The sequence below is a fragment of the Mustela putorius genome, unplaced genomic scaffold (genome assembly GCF_011764305.1).
Source record: "Mustela putorius furo isolate JIRA1106 unplaced genomic scaffold, ASM1176430v1.1 tig00003909_pilon_pilon_pilon, whole genome shotgun sequence".
In the NCBI taxonomy this organism is placed as follows: Eukaryota; Metazoa; Chordata; class Mammalia; order Carnivora; family Mustelidae; genus Mustela; species Mustela putorius.
Window position 1 is genome coordinate 28,577,753 of NW_025422057.1, and position 17,975 is coordinate 28,595,727.

General features: G+C 52.0%; 2 protein-coding genes across 2 annotated transcripts in view; both read right to left on the reverse strand.

Moving 5' to 3' along the window:
• The window catches only part of LOC101671807 (translation initiation factor IF-2-like), a 61,116-nt gene extending 46,585 nt beyond the window's left edge, over positions 1–14,531 (reverse strand). Inside the window, exons 1-4 of the mRNA XM_045069004.1 lie at positions 14,505–14,531; positions 14,081–14,230; positions 13,294–13,653; positions 9,352–9,994 (exon numbers count right to left, since the gene is read on the reverse strand). Of these exons, the coding sequence (XP_044924939.1) occupies positions 9,352–9,994; positions 13,294–13,653; positions 14,081–14,230; positions 14,505–14,531 (1,180 nt within the window). The remainder of the gene's footprint in view (positions 1–9,351; positions 9,995–13,293; positions 13,654–14,080; positions 14,231–14,504) is intronic.
• On the reverse strand, positions 13,957–17,549 carry NKX2-3 (NK2 homeobox 3). The gene is made up of 2 exons (XM_045068876.1): positions 16,999–17,549; positions 13,957–15,559 (listed from the first exon to the last, which is right to left on the reverse strand). Exons 1-2 carry the CDS (start codon positions 17,357–17,359, stop codon positions 14,808–14,810), a joined length of 1,113 nt encoding a protein of 370 aa, XP_044924811.1. The 5' UTR covers positions 17,360–17,549; the 3' UTR covers positions 13,957–14,807.
• Positions 17,550–17,975: the final 426 nt, after the last annotated feature.

A 17,975-nucleotide genomic window follows, 5' to 3' on the forward strand; every position in this document is an offset into this window, starting at 1 on the left:
AGCAGAGTCGATCATCTTCTGTGTCCACGGCCCCTCCATTAGAGTGAATTATCGTGTGTGAACACGAATTTGACATGTAATCTATAGACTTTAGGGTTGAATCTGATTTTGCCCACCTGGTAAATGAGTGTAGGTTAAATGATCTAGCTTCTCCCTGGAGGTCATAATTCCATTTAAGGGGCATCTGGGTCTTATTAAGCTGTTTGAATTCTGGTCCCTCCTACAGCATCCCCACATTACATACCCTGTGTTTTTACCTTTGTTGTGGTCAACCAATAGGTTCTACTCAAAGATTTGCCATGAACTGACTATGTGACTTTGGAGAAATCAGGTAATTTCTCTGGCCCTCCCTTTTCCATCTGGGGGGCACTGACATGATCTCTGTCTTCTTTAGAAAAGTCGGGGTGTGGGTGGGTGGGGAGAGCCTGGAAACAAAGCGAGGAATGTGGAGTAGAGGATCTCCTTTGGATCTCTTCTCCTTCAGTGCTCTCATAAACCTTCCCTGCTGCTGGTATCCTGAGGACTTCCCCTTGATGCTAATCATAGGAGCTCCTCCTTGCTGGCTTCACTCCCTCCTCCCTCGCCAGTATGATAGAAACTATGTGTGTCTGTGGCAGGGAGTTGGGAGGGGGGCTCTTCCTTATCAGAGATCACTGATGCCCAGAAAAAGTCATATTGTTTGTATACAAATAAGATCTAAATTTAACATAGTTGCTATTTTTGCGAGAGAATTATGACTGGTTAGAGTTGTCTCCTTTTTAAACACAAAGAATATAACATATAAGGTTGTGGAGCACTCTTTAATTCCATGAGTCTGTTAGTGGATAAAAGGAGAGGTGAGGGAAGAAAGAGGAAGGGAGAGAGGGAAGACTGAGCAACCCACAGAGGCTGAGAGAGAAAGAGGCAGAGGACAGAGGAGGAAGGCAGAAGGGAGAGGAGGGGAGAGAGGGGGAGAAGAAGCCAGAAGTTGAGGGAGAAGAAAACAATAGAAAACAGCACGATCAGCCTGCCGCTCACCAGGGCTGTTTCGCCACAGGGTTATTTGTCCTTGCTTGCCTACAAGGGTAAGCCTGTAACTCATCCCTGTCCACAACCCAAGTCTTTGCCCGGAGCTTCTAGTGACTTGTGGCTTAAATCCACTGTGGGAAGTGCAGTCAGTTAAGGGAGGAGCTCTCTAGGCAGTAGGGGTAGGGAGGCAGCATGTGCACCAGCGCTTGAGGATGTCAGCGAACCCAGCCAGAAGGCTGGCCTTTGCCTCCCCCGCTTAGAGGTCACACCACCTATTTATTGCTGAATTTTTTCTGAAACGAAGATTGTTTGGGTGACCTGTAAAGGCATTCGGCATGTCCATTCAGTGGCATGTTATTCAGGGACTAGAGGGATTTGGAGATGTCTGTGATACCAAAGTCCCCACATTTGGTTGTGTGGGTTATTCACTGAACAAGGGTGCCCAGACCAAGAGACACCCATATCTACCCTCCAAGCCAAGCACCAGGCAAAGCCATGTCCACTCGGAGGAAGCAATGGCTTTTTCTAATTTGCCCAAAGGCTCCAGTGGTTCTGTGTGACCCAGAATCCATTCAGAGCAAGTCTGTTCTTTATCTGAAGAAATGCTGAGAGATTGTGAGCAGCTCTGGAGGCTGGATCCAAACACACGGGCTCCACTGTCCCCAAGATGGCAGTGGGAGAAGAGGATAGACACCCCAAGCCTCAGCCCCATTTTCCATTTGCTCTCTGGCTTGATCCTCATCACGTCCCTGTGAGGAAGATGAGGCAGGTGTTCCCCATTTCCAGATGGGCACTGTTGCTCACAAAGACTGAGACTTACTCAAGAGCACACAAGGTAAGTACATTTGGGAACTTCGCACACCAGGCCCAGGGGTGTCAATGAACAAAGAACTGCGGACACTAAGAATAGACATCAATTATACAGACTGAGTCAGCTGCTCTTGCTGACTCTCTGAAGAGGAATTTGGGGCTGATGCCAAGTCCCTCTCTTAATCTAATTTTGGCCATTGTCAAACATGAGTGGGTCTTTCTTTCTTTCTTTTTTTTTTTTTTTAAGATTTTATTTATTTATTTGACAGAGAGAGAGGGATCACAAGTAGGCAGAGAGGCAGGCAGAGAGAGAGGGGGAAGCAGGCTCCCCGCCAGGCAGGACCCTGGGATCATGACCTGAGCCGAAGGCAGAGGCTTAATCCACTGAGCCACCCACGTGCCCCATGAGTGGGTCTTTCTTAAAGGACTAGCAGGAGTGGAGGACTCAGAGAATCCAGCTCTTTCCTCGGTCCAGCGAAGCCTGGGAGACTTAGGCACCTCTGAAGTCTGATTCCACATGGCCTTGGGTCCCCAGCACCAGAGGGTGCTGAAGAGGTCCTGAGCGCCTGAAAGGGTCATGCATCTCCTTGTGACCACTAGAGGGCACAGGCAAGGACCTGCCTCCTGGGGTCCAGAGAGGCTAAACACAGGGGATTGATCAGTGATAGAGCCAGGGCATGGAGATGGTTCATAGATGAGAAACTTACCAAGAGCAGCCATGGTAGAGGAAGCGGGTATCCAAGTGAAGCAGCCAACAGTTGGGTCAGTGTGTCTCAAAGAGTTTTCTGGACAAGGTAAGTAGATCAGTTCAAGTCCCTGCTCTGATACTAGCTGAGTAACTTTAACCAAGTTGTTCTAAACCTCTCCGAGCCTCAGTTTACTCATCTGTAAAAAGGACCTACCGTGACTTGGAGTTGCAGAGGTGCCAAGAGCCTCCTAAGCTGTCTAGTACACTGCTGGCCACTTTAGGCAGCTGAACTATTGTATATTATTATAAAAATCCCACTATGTTTCTAGACTCACGGAAATTCTGAAAGGGTATTTAAGCCCTAGAGAGGGTCCCTGAAGAGATTCTGAACTGTAATTTCCTGGTAGAGGCTGTGTTCCTCCCAAACAGTCACATGTTATTGAAGTGTGTGTGCTCACAACCTTGGAGGTATTTTTGTTTACATTCCCAAGAGACACTGTTGTACAGCATTAAACACAAATTGGGGGCAGGCAGAGTGCAGAGCTAGGACAGGGGATGTGGGAAAGGAAACTTGCCAGAGAGGAAGGAGGGCTGGGGATCGGTGTGGGGAGAGAACACTGAAAAAGAAGGAGTTGGTGAAATCCAATATTAGGGAAACACTGGATTGGACAGAATGTCAGAAGGCCACTAAGAGGAGGGGTGAGCTGGGGTCAGACCCCCTCCTCTCTGGGATCTTTTCCTCACCCTTGAAATGGGGAGGTTGGGCTGATATCCTTCTAACTCTGACGTTCTCTCATTTCACACAGGGAAACAAGAAGAGGACAAGGCTGGCATCGGCTCCAAGTCATATGTCCAGTTCATTGTTTTGTCGTATGTGTATCAGACCTTCAGCATGTTCTGGGCATTGTACTAAGGTGCTGGAAAAAATAACTGAACAGGCAAGACAAGTGTTCCTTGTCCTTGAAGCCAGTTGTCTGGTGGAAAATGTAAGTGCCTCTCCTTTCACACGTTCCCAATGAGAGGGCATGAAGGAGCTGTTAAACAGGATGAGGAAGAAACCGCACTCTGAGTTCGACTCTTATTTCTTGAATCCCTCAAGTTTCTGCCAACTGTTGTTTGAACCTGTGCCCAATATCAATCAGGTAATAAATTTTGCCAATGTCTATCACATCAGTATTTTTAAGAATAATATAGTTAACTCACAGTACCCTTAATACTCTTCTGAGCATTTTCTCCTCGAATTCATTTATGTTTATTTCATTTATATTTATCTCTGTAGGCAATATGGGAAAAAAAGCATAAAATATGACCCTTATCCTCAGGAAGCTTATGGTATAATTGAGGATGGAGATAATGAGACAATAAATAAAACCACTTGGATCAAAAACTGAGTTATGCAACAGAGGCTATTAAGTCTATGTCAAGATAATGGGACATGTGATCACTGTGAGCCGTGGTAGCTGGAAAAGCTTTCAGAATTGGGGGACAATGGACTTGGAGTTAAGAAGGGTGAGAGCTCAGAGGGTCCCCAGGAATGAGCATGGCAGATAAATGGGTCAGGGAGAGGTACAGTGAGAAGACTGTGTAGATCATTTACAAATAATGAGAAATTCCATTGATTAGACATGGTAATGAGAGTTCACCAGTGGTCTTGAAAGTCCATTTGATCCTATCCACAATGAGGAGCCATAGCACTGTTGAGAAGACATAGGTGCCTTTAATGAAGAAGCATTTGAAGAAAAAGAATCTGGTGCTGGTGTGAGGTTGAGTTTTATCTGCGATCTGCCCAAGCCAAGTTGACAAATTAGGAGGTCATTATAGTAAAGTATTTAGGCTTTGGAATCAGATTTTGATTTTGATTTATACCCTGAAATCTGTCACTTAAAAACTGGGCAAGTCCTTGAGCAAGATGTTTGTATTCTCAACTTTTGATTTCTTAACCCATAAGACATAGATGATGGCACTTACTTTTTAGGATGTTGTTGTATTAAACGGTGAGGATATGCAGAGCCTAATCTCTGAAATGTATTAGGTTCCTCTGCTCTTTCTGCTCTGAGTGAAGAGAGACATTCAGGGAACTCATTCGTTGATCGATTCCAACCAAAGGGAAGAGAACAAGGAAAGATATGCCACTGGCAGAAGTTGAGATGTGAGTAGTTTGGGGGAGTGGTGATGACCTTGAGACAACAAAGTTACAGATACAAGTTGAATAACCCCCAGAGGGAAACGAAGATAAAGGTGTAGATTAAGGGCTTCTTAGTATAAAAGTGATAGTTGATGCTGTGTGGGCAGACAAGCGTTAGGACAGCAAGAGTCCAGAAGAGCCTTGGAGGGTTCCATTAAGTGGCGCTGGAGAAAGAAGATAACTACTCATTGAGAAAGAAAGTGATCAGGATAGTACAGAGTGTCAAAACCACAATAAGACTTTCCAGGAAGAAAGTCACTGTGCCAAATACCAAAGAGAGGTAACAAAGCACAAGCCTAAGTAGAATTCGTTTGATCTCAAAGAATGAATCTCAGATAATTAAGGGAGAATGGCAGGACTTTAACTCCTCAGGAGTGCTGGAAAAGGGAACGAGGTATCAGGGAAACAGCTGAACCAGCTGACCACAAAAATCACTTCTAAGTGAGCATCAGTACTCACCACTTGGGAGGTAAGAATCATGTAGACTGAGGGAAAGGGAAGTAGCTGGTGAAGACACATATTCAGAAATCTGACCCAAAACAGGGAGGAAAGATATTTGAGGAAGGGGCACCAGTGTTAAGAGAAGATAATATGGGCGCCTGGGTGGCTCAGTGGGTTAAGCTGCTGCCTTCAGCTCAGGTCATGATCTCAGGGTCCTGGGATGGAGTCCCACATCGGGCTCTCTGCTCAGCAGGGAGCCTGCTTCCTCCTCTTTCTCTCTGCCTGCCTCTCTGCCTACTTGTGATCTCTCTCTGTCAAATAAATAAATAAAATCTTTAAAAATAAAAAAAGAGAAAATAATATGACAAGATCGCTACATGTTTCATGGTGAAAGAAAGGAAGGCAGAGAATACTGAATTGTAGGGTGAGGGGAATCTCAGAACTCAAAATAAGAAGCACCGTTTCTAGAAGTAAGAAGGAAAATATATCAAGGCTTTAAGGAGTAGTGTTATTTTAGAGAGAATGGATGACTAAAGAAGACTCGAAGACTAAAGAATTAAAACATAAATTGAGGAGAGTGGGACCTGTGCAAGAAAGCCTCCCGGTGGGCCTCAGCTTTCTCAGAAGAATATGGGAAGATGAAGATGGAAGTAGTCAAAGGTTGATGAGGAGGAGACACCTGTAGGGAATGTATCAGAATCCCCCAGGCACAGAAGAAATGGTCGAGCTAGAGAAAATCCACGGAAGAATGGCTGGGAAGCAGAGAATAGTCAAAGAAACTGAGGTTGTTTCACATGGAGAATCATGGGAGTCAATGGCTGGCTTCAGATACTTGAAGAACTGCCATGCAAAAGGAGTAGACATCTGCGGCATGAGGAGGAGCAGCGGAAAGGGACACCTGGCTCAGTTCCTTAAGTGTCTACTCTTGATCTCAGCTCAGCTCCTGATCTCAAGGTCACGAATGCAAGCCCTGTGTTGGGTCCGTGTTGGGCTCCAGGCTGGGTGTAAAGACTATTAAAAAAAAAAAAAAAAAAAAGAATGAATGAAAGGAGGAGCCTCTGATGGAAGCTACAGGAGGAAGATTTCACCTGAATATAAGGCAGAACTTTCTCACACTTAGGGAGTGGAGGGGTGAATGGTTCTCACCCGTGGTTGATCCAGAAGACATGGAACTCTTACTTGCCCGGGGTTGTAGCACCACAGGATTCGGCATCAGAAACAAATTGGACTCTGGCAGTTTCTGAGGCGCTTCCCACCAGCACAGCTGAAATTTATGCTGGATCTATAGGTATATAACAGATTTAAAGAATCTCATGGCTGGGGCGCCTGGGTGGCTCAGTGGGTTGAGCCTCTGCCTTTGGCTCAGGTCATGATCCCGGGGGCCTGGGATCGAGTCCCGCATGGGGCTCTCTGCTCAGCGGGGAGCCTGCTTCTCCTCATCTCTCTCTCTGTCTGTCTCTCTGCCTATTTGTGATCTCTCTCTCTCTCTGTCAAATGAATAAATAAAATCTTTAAAAAAAAAAAAAGAATCTCATGGCTGAAAGGGACCTTTGAACCCCCTTTGAACCCCCTTTGAACCCCCTCTCTGAACCCCCTCTCTGAGAGGCCCACTAAATGATCAGGGATTGTAAAACCCACCCAAGCTAATGAATCCACGAGTAGCCACTAGGGACACTGGGTTTTTACTTATTTCTCAACTGGATAGAGAACTTATCTGTGGACCTCCCAAAGAACTTGAGATGTCCAGGTGAAACATCTCAAGTGGTCTCAATAAAGAGGAAATATGTGTAAAATGTTGATGAATCTTATATATGATTTTGAGTTACTCTTGTTTATTACTTGAAAACCCAATCCTACAAAGAAAATGTGTTCATTTTTAAAAAGATACTTAGAGAAAGCAAGCAAGAGAAAGAGCATGAGCAGAGAGAAGGATAAGCAGGGTCCCCACTGAGCAGGGAGCCTGATGTGGGGCTCAATCCCACGATCCAGGACCATGACCTGAGCCTGAAAGCAGACACTTAACCGACTGAGCCATCCAGGTGCCCTAAATGCTGTGTTATTATTCATATTTCAAAAGGATCCTTCACTTATAAAATAACTCATATTGGGATACTTTTAGGCAACAAATTCCAGGGATGAACTTGAAATGTACTCAATTTTTCTCCCTCCCCACAAGCAAAAGTCTATTTGCACACAGCTTTCCAAGAACTCACGTATCATACCAAGTGAATTTCACTGTTATTACAACATAACAAACAATTCCTCTGCTTAACTAGCCACACACAAGTGGTTAATGATCACTTTGGTTCTGTCCAAAGGGAGTCTTCACAGAGGACATCAAATTTGATCCAGGAATTCAAGATCTGTACCAGCCAGGGCTCTGTTGACCCACGGAAGGGAAATTTAAGAAAAACGTCAGAACTGTTTTCGGTGGCACAGGTGGAAAGTTCTCTTGGGGTTACTGCTGTTAACTAGCTGTGTGGCCTAGAGGAGAGTGGTTCAGTGTCTCACAGCCTCAGTGTCTGCATGCGTAAAGAAGGAATACCTAATTCACATGATAATTCAGAGGTTTAGAAAGAATTTCTACAAAGACACACACACACACACACACACACACACACACACACCACACACACACATATACACACACACTGCTGCCTCCTGGGCGGGGGAGTTTACTTTGCTTCTCAGCAAACCAGTGAGGTAGCAGACCCAGAGATGGTATTAATGCCATTTTATAGAAAGCAGAATAAAAATAAAGAAAGGAAGCAAGCAAGCAAGCAAGCAGAATCAAGCTGCACACTAAAACCAGCACAAAATCTGGCTTTTGTGCCATGGCTGTAGCCTGCCAGGCAATTTCATCATCCCCTCTGATAGGATATTCCAATAAGTAATAGTAAAGGGAAAGGGGTGTTGATTTGAAGGACGCATAATGTAACAAGAGCTGTGGGAAATGGATCACCTCCCAACACACAGCCCCTTTCTAATGTCCTAATGCCTTGCTAACCCAGGTGTAGTTTCGGGGGGAGAAGGTTGACTGGGTGGGAGGCCTGACGCAGGGGTGGGGTGGTATAGAGGGTAAACTTAAGACCCTATAACAATGCTCTGTCCCCAAGAACCCCTCCAACCATTATCATCACCTTTACTATGGTATAAGTGGCAATTTTCATTATCTTGCTTAAAAGCGAACAAAAGCCTCGTTTTAACTACAGGCTCAGCAGAATGGCTAAAATGAAAAAGAAATGAAATGAAAATACTGAGTTGAGGAACACAGGGTGCTACCGCCGGTGGGGGTGAAAATAGATGCGCCAACTTGAGACAACCACTCAGTACACTCTGGAAGCTGGTGTTCATTTCCCTGACACAGTGATTGCACTCCTAGGTGTAAACGGAATAGAAACATTGACTACAGTCCTCAAAAGACGTGTTAGAACTGTGCTGCCCCGGGCATGACTTTCTATTTAAATTAATTACAACTTAAGAAAATAAAAAATCCAATTCCTCAGCCAAGCACATTTCAAGCTCACGTGCTCGCTACCTTATTGGCCAGCACGGACTGAGAACATTTCCATCACTGCAGAAAGTTCTGCTGGATATCGCTCTAGAATGTCTTTAGCCGCCGCATTCACAACAGTTCAACACTAGAAACCGCCCAAAGGCCCATCAGCAGCACAGCCGGTAAATCATCTGCCGCACATTGATACAAAGAGATACTCTTAAGTAAGGAGAGTGAGCTATCTCCAAGTGCACGCTGCAAGGTCGATAAATGTCACAAACGAAAGGAGCCAGGCGTGGAAGAGTACATACTACAGGCTTCCGTGTATCTAACGTTCCAAACCAGGCAAAACTAATCTGTGCTGGTAGAAACCACGACAGTGGTTATCCTTGGCGGTGGGAACAGTGACCACAAGGGAGCCTGCGGGGGGGCTAGTAATGTTCTTTTTCTGCACCGGGATTTGGTCTCATGGCAGTATTTGAGGATTCAGCCAGTGCTGGTGCACTGACGTCCTTTCTGCATGTGTTTCATACTTCGTTACATTGTCTAAACGCCCCATCAGAAAACTTTGCTGTTATTAATGTTACCTACAGCTGAGAAAGAGCGCGACCTTTCAAAAGAGCAAATGTGGCCTTGGGATCAGTGCCCCCTCCCGCAGAGGCCTCCCCCGCACTCCCCACCGAGCCCTTCCCGGCTCACCACCCCCTCCCCGGCGCGTCCTACCTGGGGCGCCCGGGTCGCGTCGTCGGGACGGCCGGCTCCGCAGGTTCGGGCGGCCACCCAGAGGGGCGGCCAAACTCTCCGGGGGCTCGCGGGTGTGCTCCCGCGCCAGGCCTGTCTGGGAGGCGGCGTACGGCCCCGCGGCACCTGCGCTGCCCGCCGCGGGTCCGAGGATCCTCCCCCTTCGCGCGCGGCCGCGCCGCGGCCGAGCACCGCACTCCTCGGGCAGACAGTCCGCCGGCCTCCCAGGGCTCGGGCCCTCGGTTCGGGAGAAGGCGCCCGGGGAGTTCGCTCCGCGGCCCAGAGCTGTAAACGCCGGAGGGGGAAGCTGCAAGCTAGGCGCGGAACCAGCCCGCCCTCCGCACGCGCCGTTCTCCCGGGAAGCGCCCGCCCTTCCGCCGCACCCTCGCGGGGACGCGCGGCCCGAGGTCCCGCCGGCTGGGCCCGGGAACAGCGGAGCGCCGGACCCCGGGCTAGCTCTCCGGAGAGGGGTTAGGTTTCCCCTCCTAACCCTTTCTTCCTGTACTGATGAGCCCGAGGAGGGTCGCCGCTCCGCCCGGAACCTCTTTGCACCTTCTCCTTCAGTCGAATTCCCTTGAAGCCTCCAAGGTCCAAGCCTCCGCGAAGCTCTCCGGACTCCGCCTGCCTGTGGTGACGCGTGCCCGCCGTGTTGGGGTGGCGAATCCCCCGGGCCCGCCGCGCTCCCCCTGCGGACCTGGGAGCGCTGCAAAGGCAGATCTGAGTCCTGAGCTTCTCTGCATACTAGGCAGCAAACGCCGGCCTGGCCAACGCCAGGGGTGCAAGGCCCGAGACATACCAGACACTGTGCTAAGTTGCTTTTACAAGGATTACCTCATTTAATTTGAGTCCTTTAAGTGTTTACATATATAAACACTCACTTAATTGCACACTTACTATTTGTGCGTTTTGCTTAGGTAAAAGAAAAAAAAAACCTATGAGAGAAGTGTTATACCCATTTTACAGAGGAGGAAACTGAGGTTCAGAGTGCTCCTAACTTACTCAAAGTCTCTACTACTGGTTGTGGAGGCATTAAGGTTAGAATGGAGGAAGGCTGACTCCAGAGCCAATCTCTTAACTCCTCTCAAGCTTAGACTAATGCAGGAAAAAATTGCTGGCCTTAACCTCTCTCACCAGTAACACCGACCCCCGACCCCTGACCCCCCACCCATGAGTCCTTGGGTAGGGAGGGATTATCCATGCATTCAGAGAAGGGGCGTTTGAGCCAGAAGTGATTTCTGAAATCATACAGTCTATCCTTCTCTGCCTTAGAGCTCAGACCCTAGATGCTATAGGGGTGACTTACTTCACATGCTCAAAGTCTCCCCCATCCTTAGAAGGCATTTTACTCTTCCTCCCGGCTCACAAAACTATTCAGTGAAGCAGCAATTTGGGCTTGCGGGTGGGGTGTGTCTTTTCCCCTGCAGAGGGAGCTCAAAGAGAGGTAGCTGTGTTGGTCAAGAGTTTTCACCCTTCGATGGCCACAATTTAGCAGTAAGGAAATCCTTTAGCGGAGAGATGGGAGCTATTTATACCCAGAGACTGCTGGCTCTGGGGAAGTGTAGTGAGCAGGGAGGGAGTTGGTTCAGTCTGGCTTTAAGTATCTCAAGACACGCGAACTGTGTGGAAGCCAATCCTTAGAACTAGTCTCCTTCCTCTGCCACGGTCGCACACCTCTTTTCGAAAGAGGAGAGAATGCAGAATGGAGGAAGATTAATGCGGGCCGGGAGGAAGCCGGACAAGGAAGGTGGGGATCTGGTGCTGGGAGCATTGAGAGGCCAAAGCCCGCTGGACACAGACTAGGGTGGGGGAAAGGAGTTGCTTACTTAGGAAACCCCCAGCAGAGCAAGGACATCTGCTCCCAGAGTCTTGGGTTCCTAGAGCTCAGGTGATGGAATCCAGTGTGGGAAATGAGCACTCCTGGAGTGCCAGAGCAGGCTCTTGGTCACCTCATACCCCTCAGCGAGGGAAAGTTGAAGTGGAACTGGGTTCCCGTTGCAGGTCCCAGATTTATCATACACATCTCAGCTCTTCGCCCTTCCCGCTTGAGTTCTCACTCTTTTCCCTGCTCTGTGTTCCTCCCAACCCCTAAACTTTGTGCCCAGGGTATCAGGTCATTCCAAGTTCTTAGCCTCCTTTCCTATGTTTTGAACTATAGGGAGAAGGGTAACAATCTCTTGCAGAAAGCTGTGTCCCCAGCAGCATTGCAGGGTACCAAAGGCAGGACATTTCTCTGGAATCTGCATGGGCTGTGTGTCTTCTGCAGGCGGTTTCAGGTGCCTTGGCCCCGCCCAGATGGGCTAAGAGTCCAGCTCAGCACATGCCTTGTAGTCAGCACCCAGTGCCGAAGCTTCACATCACCAGGGCCACTGCATGAGCTGGGGAGGGTCCTTAAGGACTCTGGTCTCATGATCTCCTACTTACTGTGTTATCTGTCCCAGGGGACAAAAGATGTCAACCTGGTGGCTCATGACCTCATTAGGACCTCATGAAGAGGGAGAGAAACAAATAAATCTTTGCATGACATGATGTTGTGGTATTGGAAAGTACCTAAGACTCTGGTGGCATATATGTGGGAGGGATTACCTCCACTTGGGTGGTTCAGGAAAGAAGCCTGGCCTTGAAGGGGGAGCAAGAGTTCACCAGAAAGATGGGGGTGGAAGGGCATTCCGTATGGTGGGGAGGGCAAGTGTGGAGGAATGGGGTTGCAACTGCGAAGGCCTGTTTGGCCTGGCTTCCCTTTCGTCATTTAGGTGTCAACTTAAGTGGCTTTCTCTGATCACCTACTCCAGAAGAACCCTCCCTTCAGCCCTTAGTTCTATTTCCCTTTTAGAATTTATCTGCTTATTTTTACATTTACTTCTTTGTTGTCTAACTCCTGTCCCCAGGCACACTCATTAAAATAAACTCCATGAGCCTGTGGACATTGGTGCTCCCCCCCCCCCCCCCCCCCGCCCCACTATCCCCAGCATCCAGAACAGTACAACTGAACATGTATTAGCAGGTGTTCTGGAAATTACTGCTGGCTGGCTGGCTGGCTGGCTGGCTGGATCAGTGGTCCGAGGCTGCAGGCCATGAGAAACGTGTTAGGAAGCGAGAATTCCCTCCCCAGCCCTTAGCCTAAGCAACTCACGGGAATATAATAGCTTCAGAAGAGGGCTCGCTAGGAAGGGGACTTGGGGCGACAGGGCGGTGATAAGGGTGGTGGGTGGAGTTGTCCCAGCTCCTGCGAGGCTTAGGAGAGGAGGGAACTGGCGGCAAGGAGCTGAGAGACCGGCAACCTGGTGCACGATAACTCACACTCAACTCCAGGGTTTTTCTGCCTGGGAAGAGGCGAGGAGAGGGAGGGTCTTCGCCCCGTAGGCGCCGCCTCTCCAGCCTCCCGCTAGGCCCTTTTGGACCCGTCCAAGCCTCATCCTGGGCGGTCAGCGGGTTTGGGAGGATTCCCTTGCCTGCCTCCCTCCTTTCCTCGCTTCCTTTTTTCCTCCTCCTCCTCCGGGTCTCTGCAGATCCCCAGCCCCGCCGCCCCGCCGCAGCCTAGCAGCCCCCGCCCCCTCCTAGAAAGGGCGAAATTGCTAAACTTGTAGCAATAATGACCCTGCATTCAGGCCGCCGACTCCCGCTGAACGTCTCCGCGCCGCGGCTGGCCGGCCTAATCAGCGCGCCCGTCCCGGCTGCCCGCCCAGCCCCCGTCCCCCCTTGCCGCTCCCTCCCCCAGCGCACAAAAAGTGGGGAACAAAACCCCCGCGCATTTCTCCGTCCCTCTGTTGAGCAGACTGCTACACAAAGCCCCCGCTCTGAGAAGCAATGGGGAGCTCGGGGGGGACGTCAATCCCGACGCGCTGGGGTTTTTGTTCGCGCAGGGGACTTCGCCTTCCTACCACACCTTTTGTTCGGGACTCCAATAAAAAGCCATTCTTTCCGCACCTTCCCGGCCCGGAGCCGCCTTTCAGCGAGGCCCGGCCCCACAATGGCGCGGCGCTCTGAGGCCTCCCCATTCACCCGCCTTGGCACGCTCACAATCGGCCGTGTGGCAGCACAGGCCTCGCACAGGCATTCTCCGCAAGTGACAAGGAGCCGCATAAAGCCGCGGCCGCCGGGGGAGAAGGGAGGGCGGCCGAGGGGGAGAATTCGGCCGCGGCGGGGCGCAGCGCCCCTGGGCGCGCTGGAGGCCCCGGCGGCGGCCGCTGATGGAGCCGCCTTCGCGCCGCCTCTGGCTGGCCCAGGGGGCGAGGTTTCCTTTTCCCTGGCGACCTCCGAGGTGGGGCAGAGTCTCTCAGTCTTGGTCTAACGCAGGCCCAAAGACACTAGTCAAAGCATCTGGTAAAACTTGGGGGGATTACAAAGCCGGGGACCTCAAAAGGTCCCGAGTCTCCGATCTGTTCTCCTACAAGAGGAAAGAGAAATTTAATGAACAAAACCAAGAGGACGCAAGACTTGCAGTCCCCCGGGCTGGCCCAAGAGAGGCCAGGCCTGTGAACGCCCCGGGAAGATTGCTTTCCCCTACACACCTCCTTCCCTACCCGCCCTGTCTAAAGGATCCCTTTCCACTTCTGGGGGTGGGGGGGAAACAGAGTCTGTAGCCAATGGTTTGGAAATATTGCACCTTGTTTATTGACTCCTGTAGTGTATGGCAGCGGGTGTGTACACGGCGTGTGGATAGTTATAGGTATATTATATGTGCTGAATACAGAATATGAAACAGAAAGGAAACCTGGTAACACCTCCCGCGGGCCACCAGCTCCCAGATTTGTTCAGCCCCCTCCTGCAGCACCCCCCCCCCGCCATGTTTGATCTTGCTTCGCCGGTTTTTCTCGCAGAGTTCTACACCCTGACGATCCGGAGATCCAGGCCGAGGTATCTGCTGCGGGGGGCAGGCGGTAGGGAAAAGAGAAATCCGCTGTGGTGTGGCGCTCCGGGCCGCAAAAGAGGCAGAAGGGTCCGAGGGGCTTGGGGATTCTCAAGCCCCGACACCCATTTTTCTTTCCTTCATGCTTTTCTTTTTTTTCTTTTCTTTTTTCTTTTTGTCCTTGGGCTTTCTGTCGACATTTCGAGGAGGCCGCGGGAAGGCCGAGGGGGAAACACGGCCTTCTTGATCTGGAAGAAGCAAGCGGCAGCCAGAGTCCCAGTCTCCTCACCCTCTTCGGGGCCAGAGTCGGGGCCATTGTCCTCCCCTGCACCCAGCCGGAGTTTCTGCCTCTGAGACAGTCTCCGCGACCAGTCCCGGGCCTCCTCCTCGTCCCGCAGCCCCCTTCCCCAGGCTTCGCCGGAGCTGGGTTCCGGGGCCCTGGGGAGCGAAACATGTGTATTGGGGGGTAGAGGGGATTGTGGTTTGTTTTTTTTTAACGAGAGGACCTGGCCCTGGGTTCCAGCCTTTCTCGCGTTTCAGTCCCGCGGTGCCAGGCTGCAGTGGGGCGCCCGCCGCGTGAGCCGCCGCGTCCCTACCAGGCCCGGATGCCCTGCAAGGTGCCCTGCGCGCAAGCAGCCCCGGCCGCGGCACCCTGGTGCAAGGGCTGCGCGCCGCCACCGCCGGCGAAGCCGCCCAGGTTGCTCACGTTCACAAAGGGGCCGCCTCCGGCCGCGCTGCAGGCGGGCTGCATGGCCGCGGCCGCCGCGGTAGCCCCGCTGCCCCCGCCGCCGCCGCCGCCGCCGCCGCCGCCCGCCGGGTACGCACAGCCGTAGCTGCCGCTGTAGGCCGCGGCGGCGGCGGCGGCGGCAGCAGCGGCGGCGGCAGCGGCGGCCGAGTTCCCATAGCCGTAGGCGGGGAAGCTGTTGTAGGAGTAGGCGCCCGCACCCACGCTGTAGGGCGCGCCGTAGGCTTGCGCACCCGGCGTGACGCACGGTTTGCCGTCCCGCACCAGCACCGGCACGGCCACGCGGCGCGGCGGCGGCGGGGGCGCGTGCGCGCCCAGCTCCAGGGACTTGTCCTGCCGCTGCCTCTTGCACTTGTACCTGCGATTCTGGAACCAGATCTTCACCTGCGTGGACGTGAGCTTCAGGCTGCTGGCGAGGTGCTCGCGCTCGGGCGCCGACAGGTACCGCTGCTGCTTGAACCTGCGTTCCAGCTCGAAGACCTGGGCTTGCGAGAAGAGGACCCGGGGCTTCCGGCGGCTGCGTGGCTTGGGCCTGTCGCTCTCCTCCGCCGCCTTACAGTCTCCGGCCGCCTCCAGAGGCTTCTTCAGCTGGCAGCTTTCTGCGGAAGAAGCACAACAGCGTCCTTTAGCAGTTCCCCGCCTTACCGCGGCTCCTGTCCCAGAGCGCTGTGGCCCTTTTGGTGGCAGCGCGGAGCATGCGGTAGTAAATGCCTGGGCTTTCTGGAAAGTTTGTGGTTTCTGGCGCCATGGGACCCTGCGACAGACCCAGTACCCTCAGAACGCCTTTAGTGGGCAGAAGCACGTTCCACGGGGAGGGATAGGTAGTGCGGGTTTGCTTAGAATTTGAGCATCTGTGAGAGAGTAGTAAATGTTGGGCTCGGCGTGCTAATGACGATTCTCGGGATGAAATACATAGTAACTAGAGTGTTTGCAAACTCATCTGCTTTCCACTCTGTTACGGATAGCGGAAGGTGTGAAGCATATTGGTCGTTGGGGGCCCGTATGCGTGCGTTACGTCAATAAATCTTTCTGTTTTGGAAATGCTTGAGTGTGACCCCCCCCTGCATTGCTTAGGAACTTTTTTTTTTTTTGGTCTTTTAAAAGATAACAGACCTCCTGCTACATGCGTGACGATGTCTGTATTATCTTAAAGAGAAAAAGAAATTTGATTGACTGATTTAGACCGTTTCGTGTCGATTTTAGGCCCAGGCGAAGTGTCAGGAGTCTAGGCCTTGGCTGCTGCCACATCAAGCCTCCTCTTGGGGAAGAGATTCTTTGATTCTCCCCTCAGAATCCCCTCAGGTTTTATTCAGCTGTCCGATCTCCCCACCCAATTCACCTCCCATGCCAGCGGCTGGGATCTAGGACTAGGTTCCGCGCGTTTTTCACACAAAGCATAACATTATGAATTTTCAAAAAAGGCTAGTGCCTCGGGGGGTGTGAACGCTATGCACGCGCCTAATGGACTGTGTTCCCACGCACTCTCCGACCATCCCCTCCCTCTCTGCGGGTGCTGTGGGTGCCAGGGACACTGAACTCCAAGCATAGAAGTGAGGAAACCACCCAGCTTGTCTCTAGCAAGGTTCCTGCGCCCTGCCAACACAACCTGCCTAGATCATCTTTTTGAAGAAGAGGGGATGGCTGACTGGCCTCAAAGACCTCGTCTCACCCTAGGGTCAAAGAGGAAGAGATTTGAGCTCTTGTCTAAGTCTTGGGAAGAACAAAAATGCTGTGAGTTGTCAGAATCCAGCAGCTGAGCCCGTGTTGCTTATCGGCGTCAGGGCAGCAAGAACTACTTTCCCTTCCTTTGGGGGCTTGCATCGCCTCTCCTCTCCGGGAGGAGTATTTGTCGGGGTCACCTCGTCCTTCTCCCTCCGCCCCAGCTCCCTCGCAGGCACCTGTGCTTTGCGGAGCTGTCGTGGACCAGGGTGAGGCATGACCCCAGCCAAAGGTTAAGGGGGCGGGAAGCAGTGCTGTTTGCGGGCGCTCCGCCATTGCTCCAGATGTGCGGGTGCGTTCTCTTCCCCCCTCTACTCACTTTGGCTCCGGTCCCTCACGACCTCGGGCTCCTCTTCATGTTCCTTAGGCCCGCTACACGAGTCTCGCAGGACTGTGTGGACATAGCTCTGCGGACAGAGCCCCGAACCCCCGTGGCCGTCGGCTGTGGCTAGTGAGTTCAAATAGGACAGTTTCTCGCCCTCTTCTTCCTCGTCTTCCTCTCCTCCGTCAGAAAATTGCGTCCCCTCGGTGGCGGCCAGCATGCACGGCGCCGAGTGAAAGTGGTGCTCCAAGTCCGCCTGCAAGTGCGCGCCGTGGAAGTGCTGTTGCTGCTGCTGCTCCAGATTCAAAATGTCTTTGACTGAGAAAGGGGTGGAGGTGACCGGGCTTGGTAACATCATCAGGGCCACTTAATTGTCCAGTCCAAATACTCAATAAATCCCGGCGGGGGCGGGGAAGCAGCGCTGCGGCTCCAGCTCTCCTTCTGGACTCTGCCGCTGCTGCCGAGTCGGGCTTTTGACAGACGCGGTCCGGCTCCAGTCTAAATCGCCTCCATTGGCCGGGACCTGGGGGTCTGGGTTTTGTTACAGCCACTGCAGGGACTGGGGCCGGGGCTGCGAAGCCTGTGTCCGGGGGTCGTGCGTCACGTCGGGGGCGGGCCTCTCGCCTCGGCCTACCTCCCTATTGGTTCCGGCTCATGTGGACCACGCCCCCCGCATCGACTGAGTGGGGTGCTGCGGCGCTACCAGAAATAAAGGACTAGTATAGAGTCGCGAAGTCCAAGTCGTTGTAGGCGAGGCTGCACCGCCCCAGGTCCCCGAACTACCGATTCCCTCCTCGCCTGGCCGTATCTTCCTGGCCAGGGCCAGTTCTGGGAGGCTTCTTGTCCACGAGCCAACTACCAGGAAGAATGGCCCAGGAGCGTGGTTTTTCCAGCTGCTGCAGGGCAAGAAAACGTCCTGGCCTGTAAATACCGGCCTCTGGATTCCCAAGAAGACGGAATGTTTTGTATACCAA

Coding starts and splice junctions, on each gene's coding strand:
- NKX2-3 (XM_045068876.1), bottom strand. CDS start 17,359: ATGATGTTACCAAGCCCGGTCACCTCCACCCCTTTCTCAGTCAAAGAC. Junction 15,560..16,998: donor CGTGAGGGACCGGAGCCAAA/GTGAGTAGAGGG, acceptor CTTCTTCCGCAG/AAAGCTGCCAGCTGAAGAAG.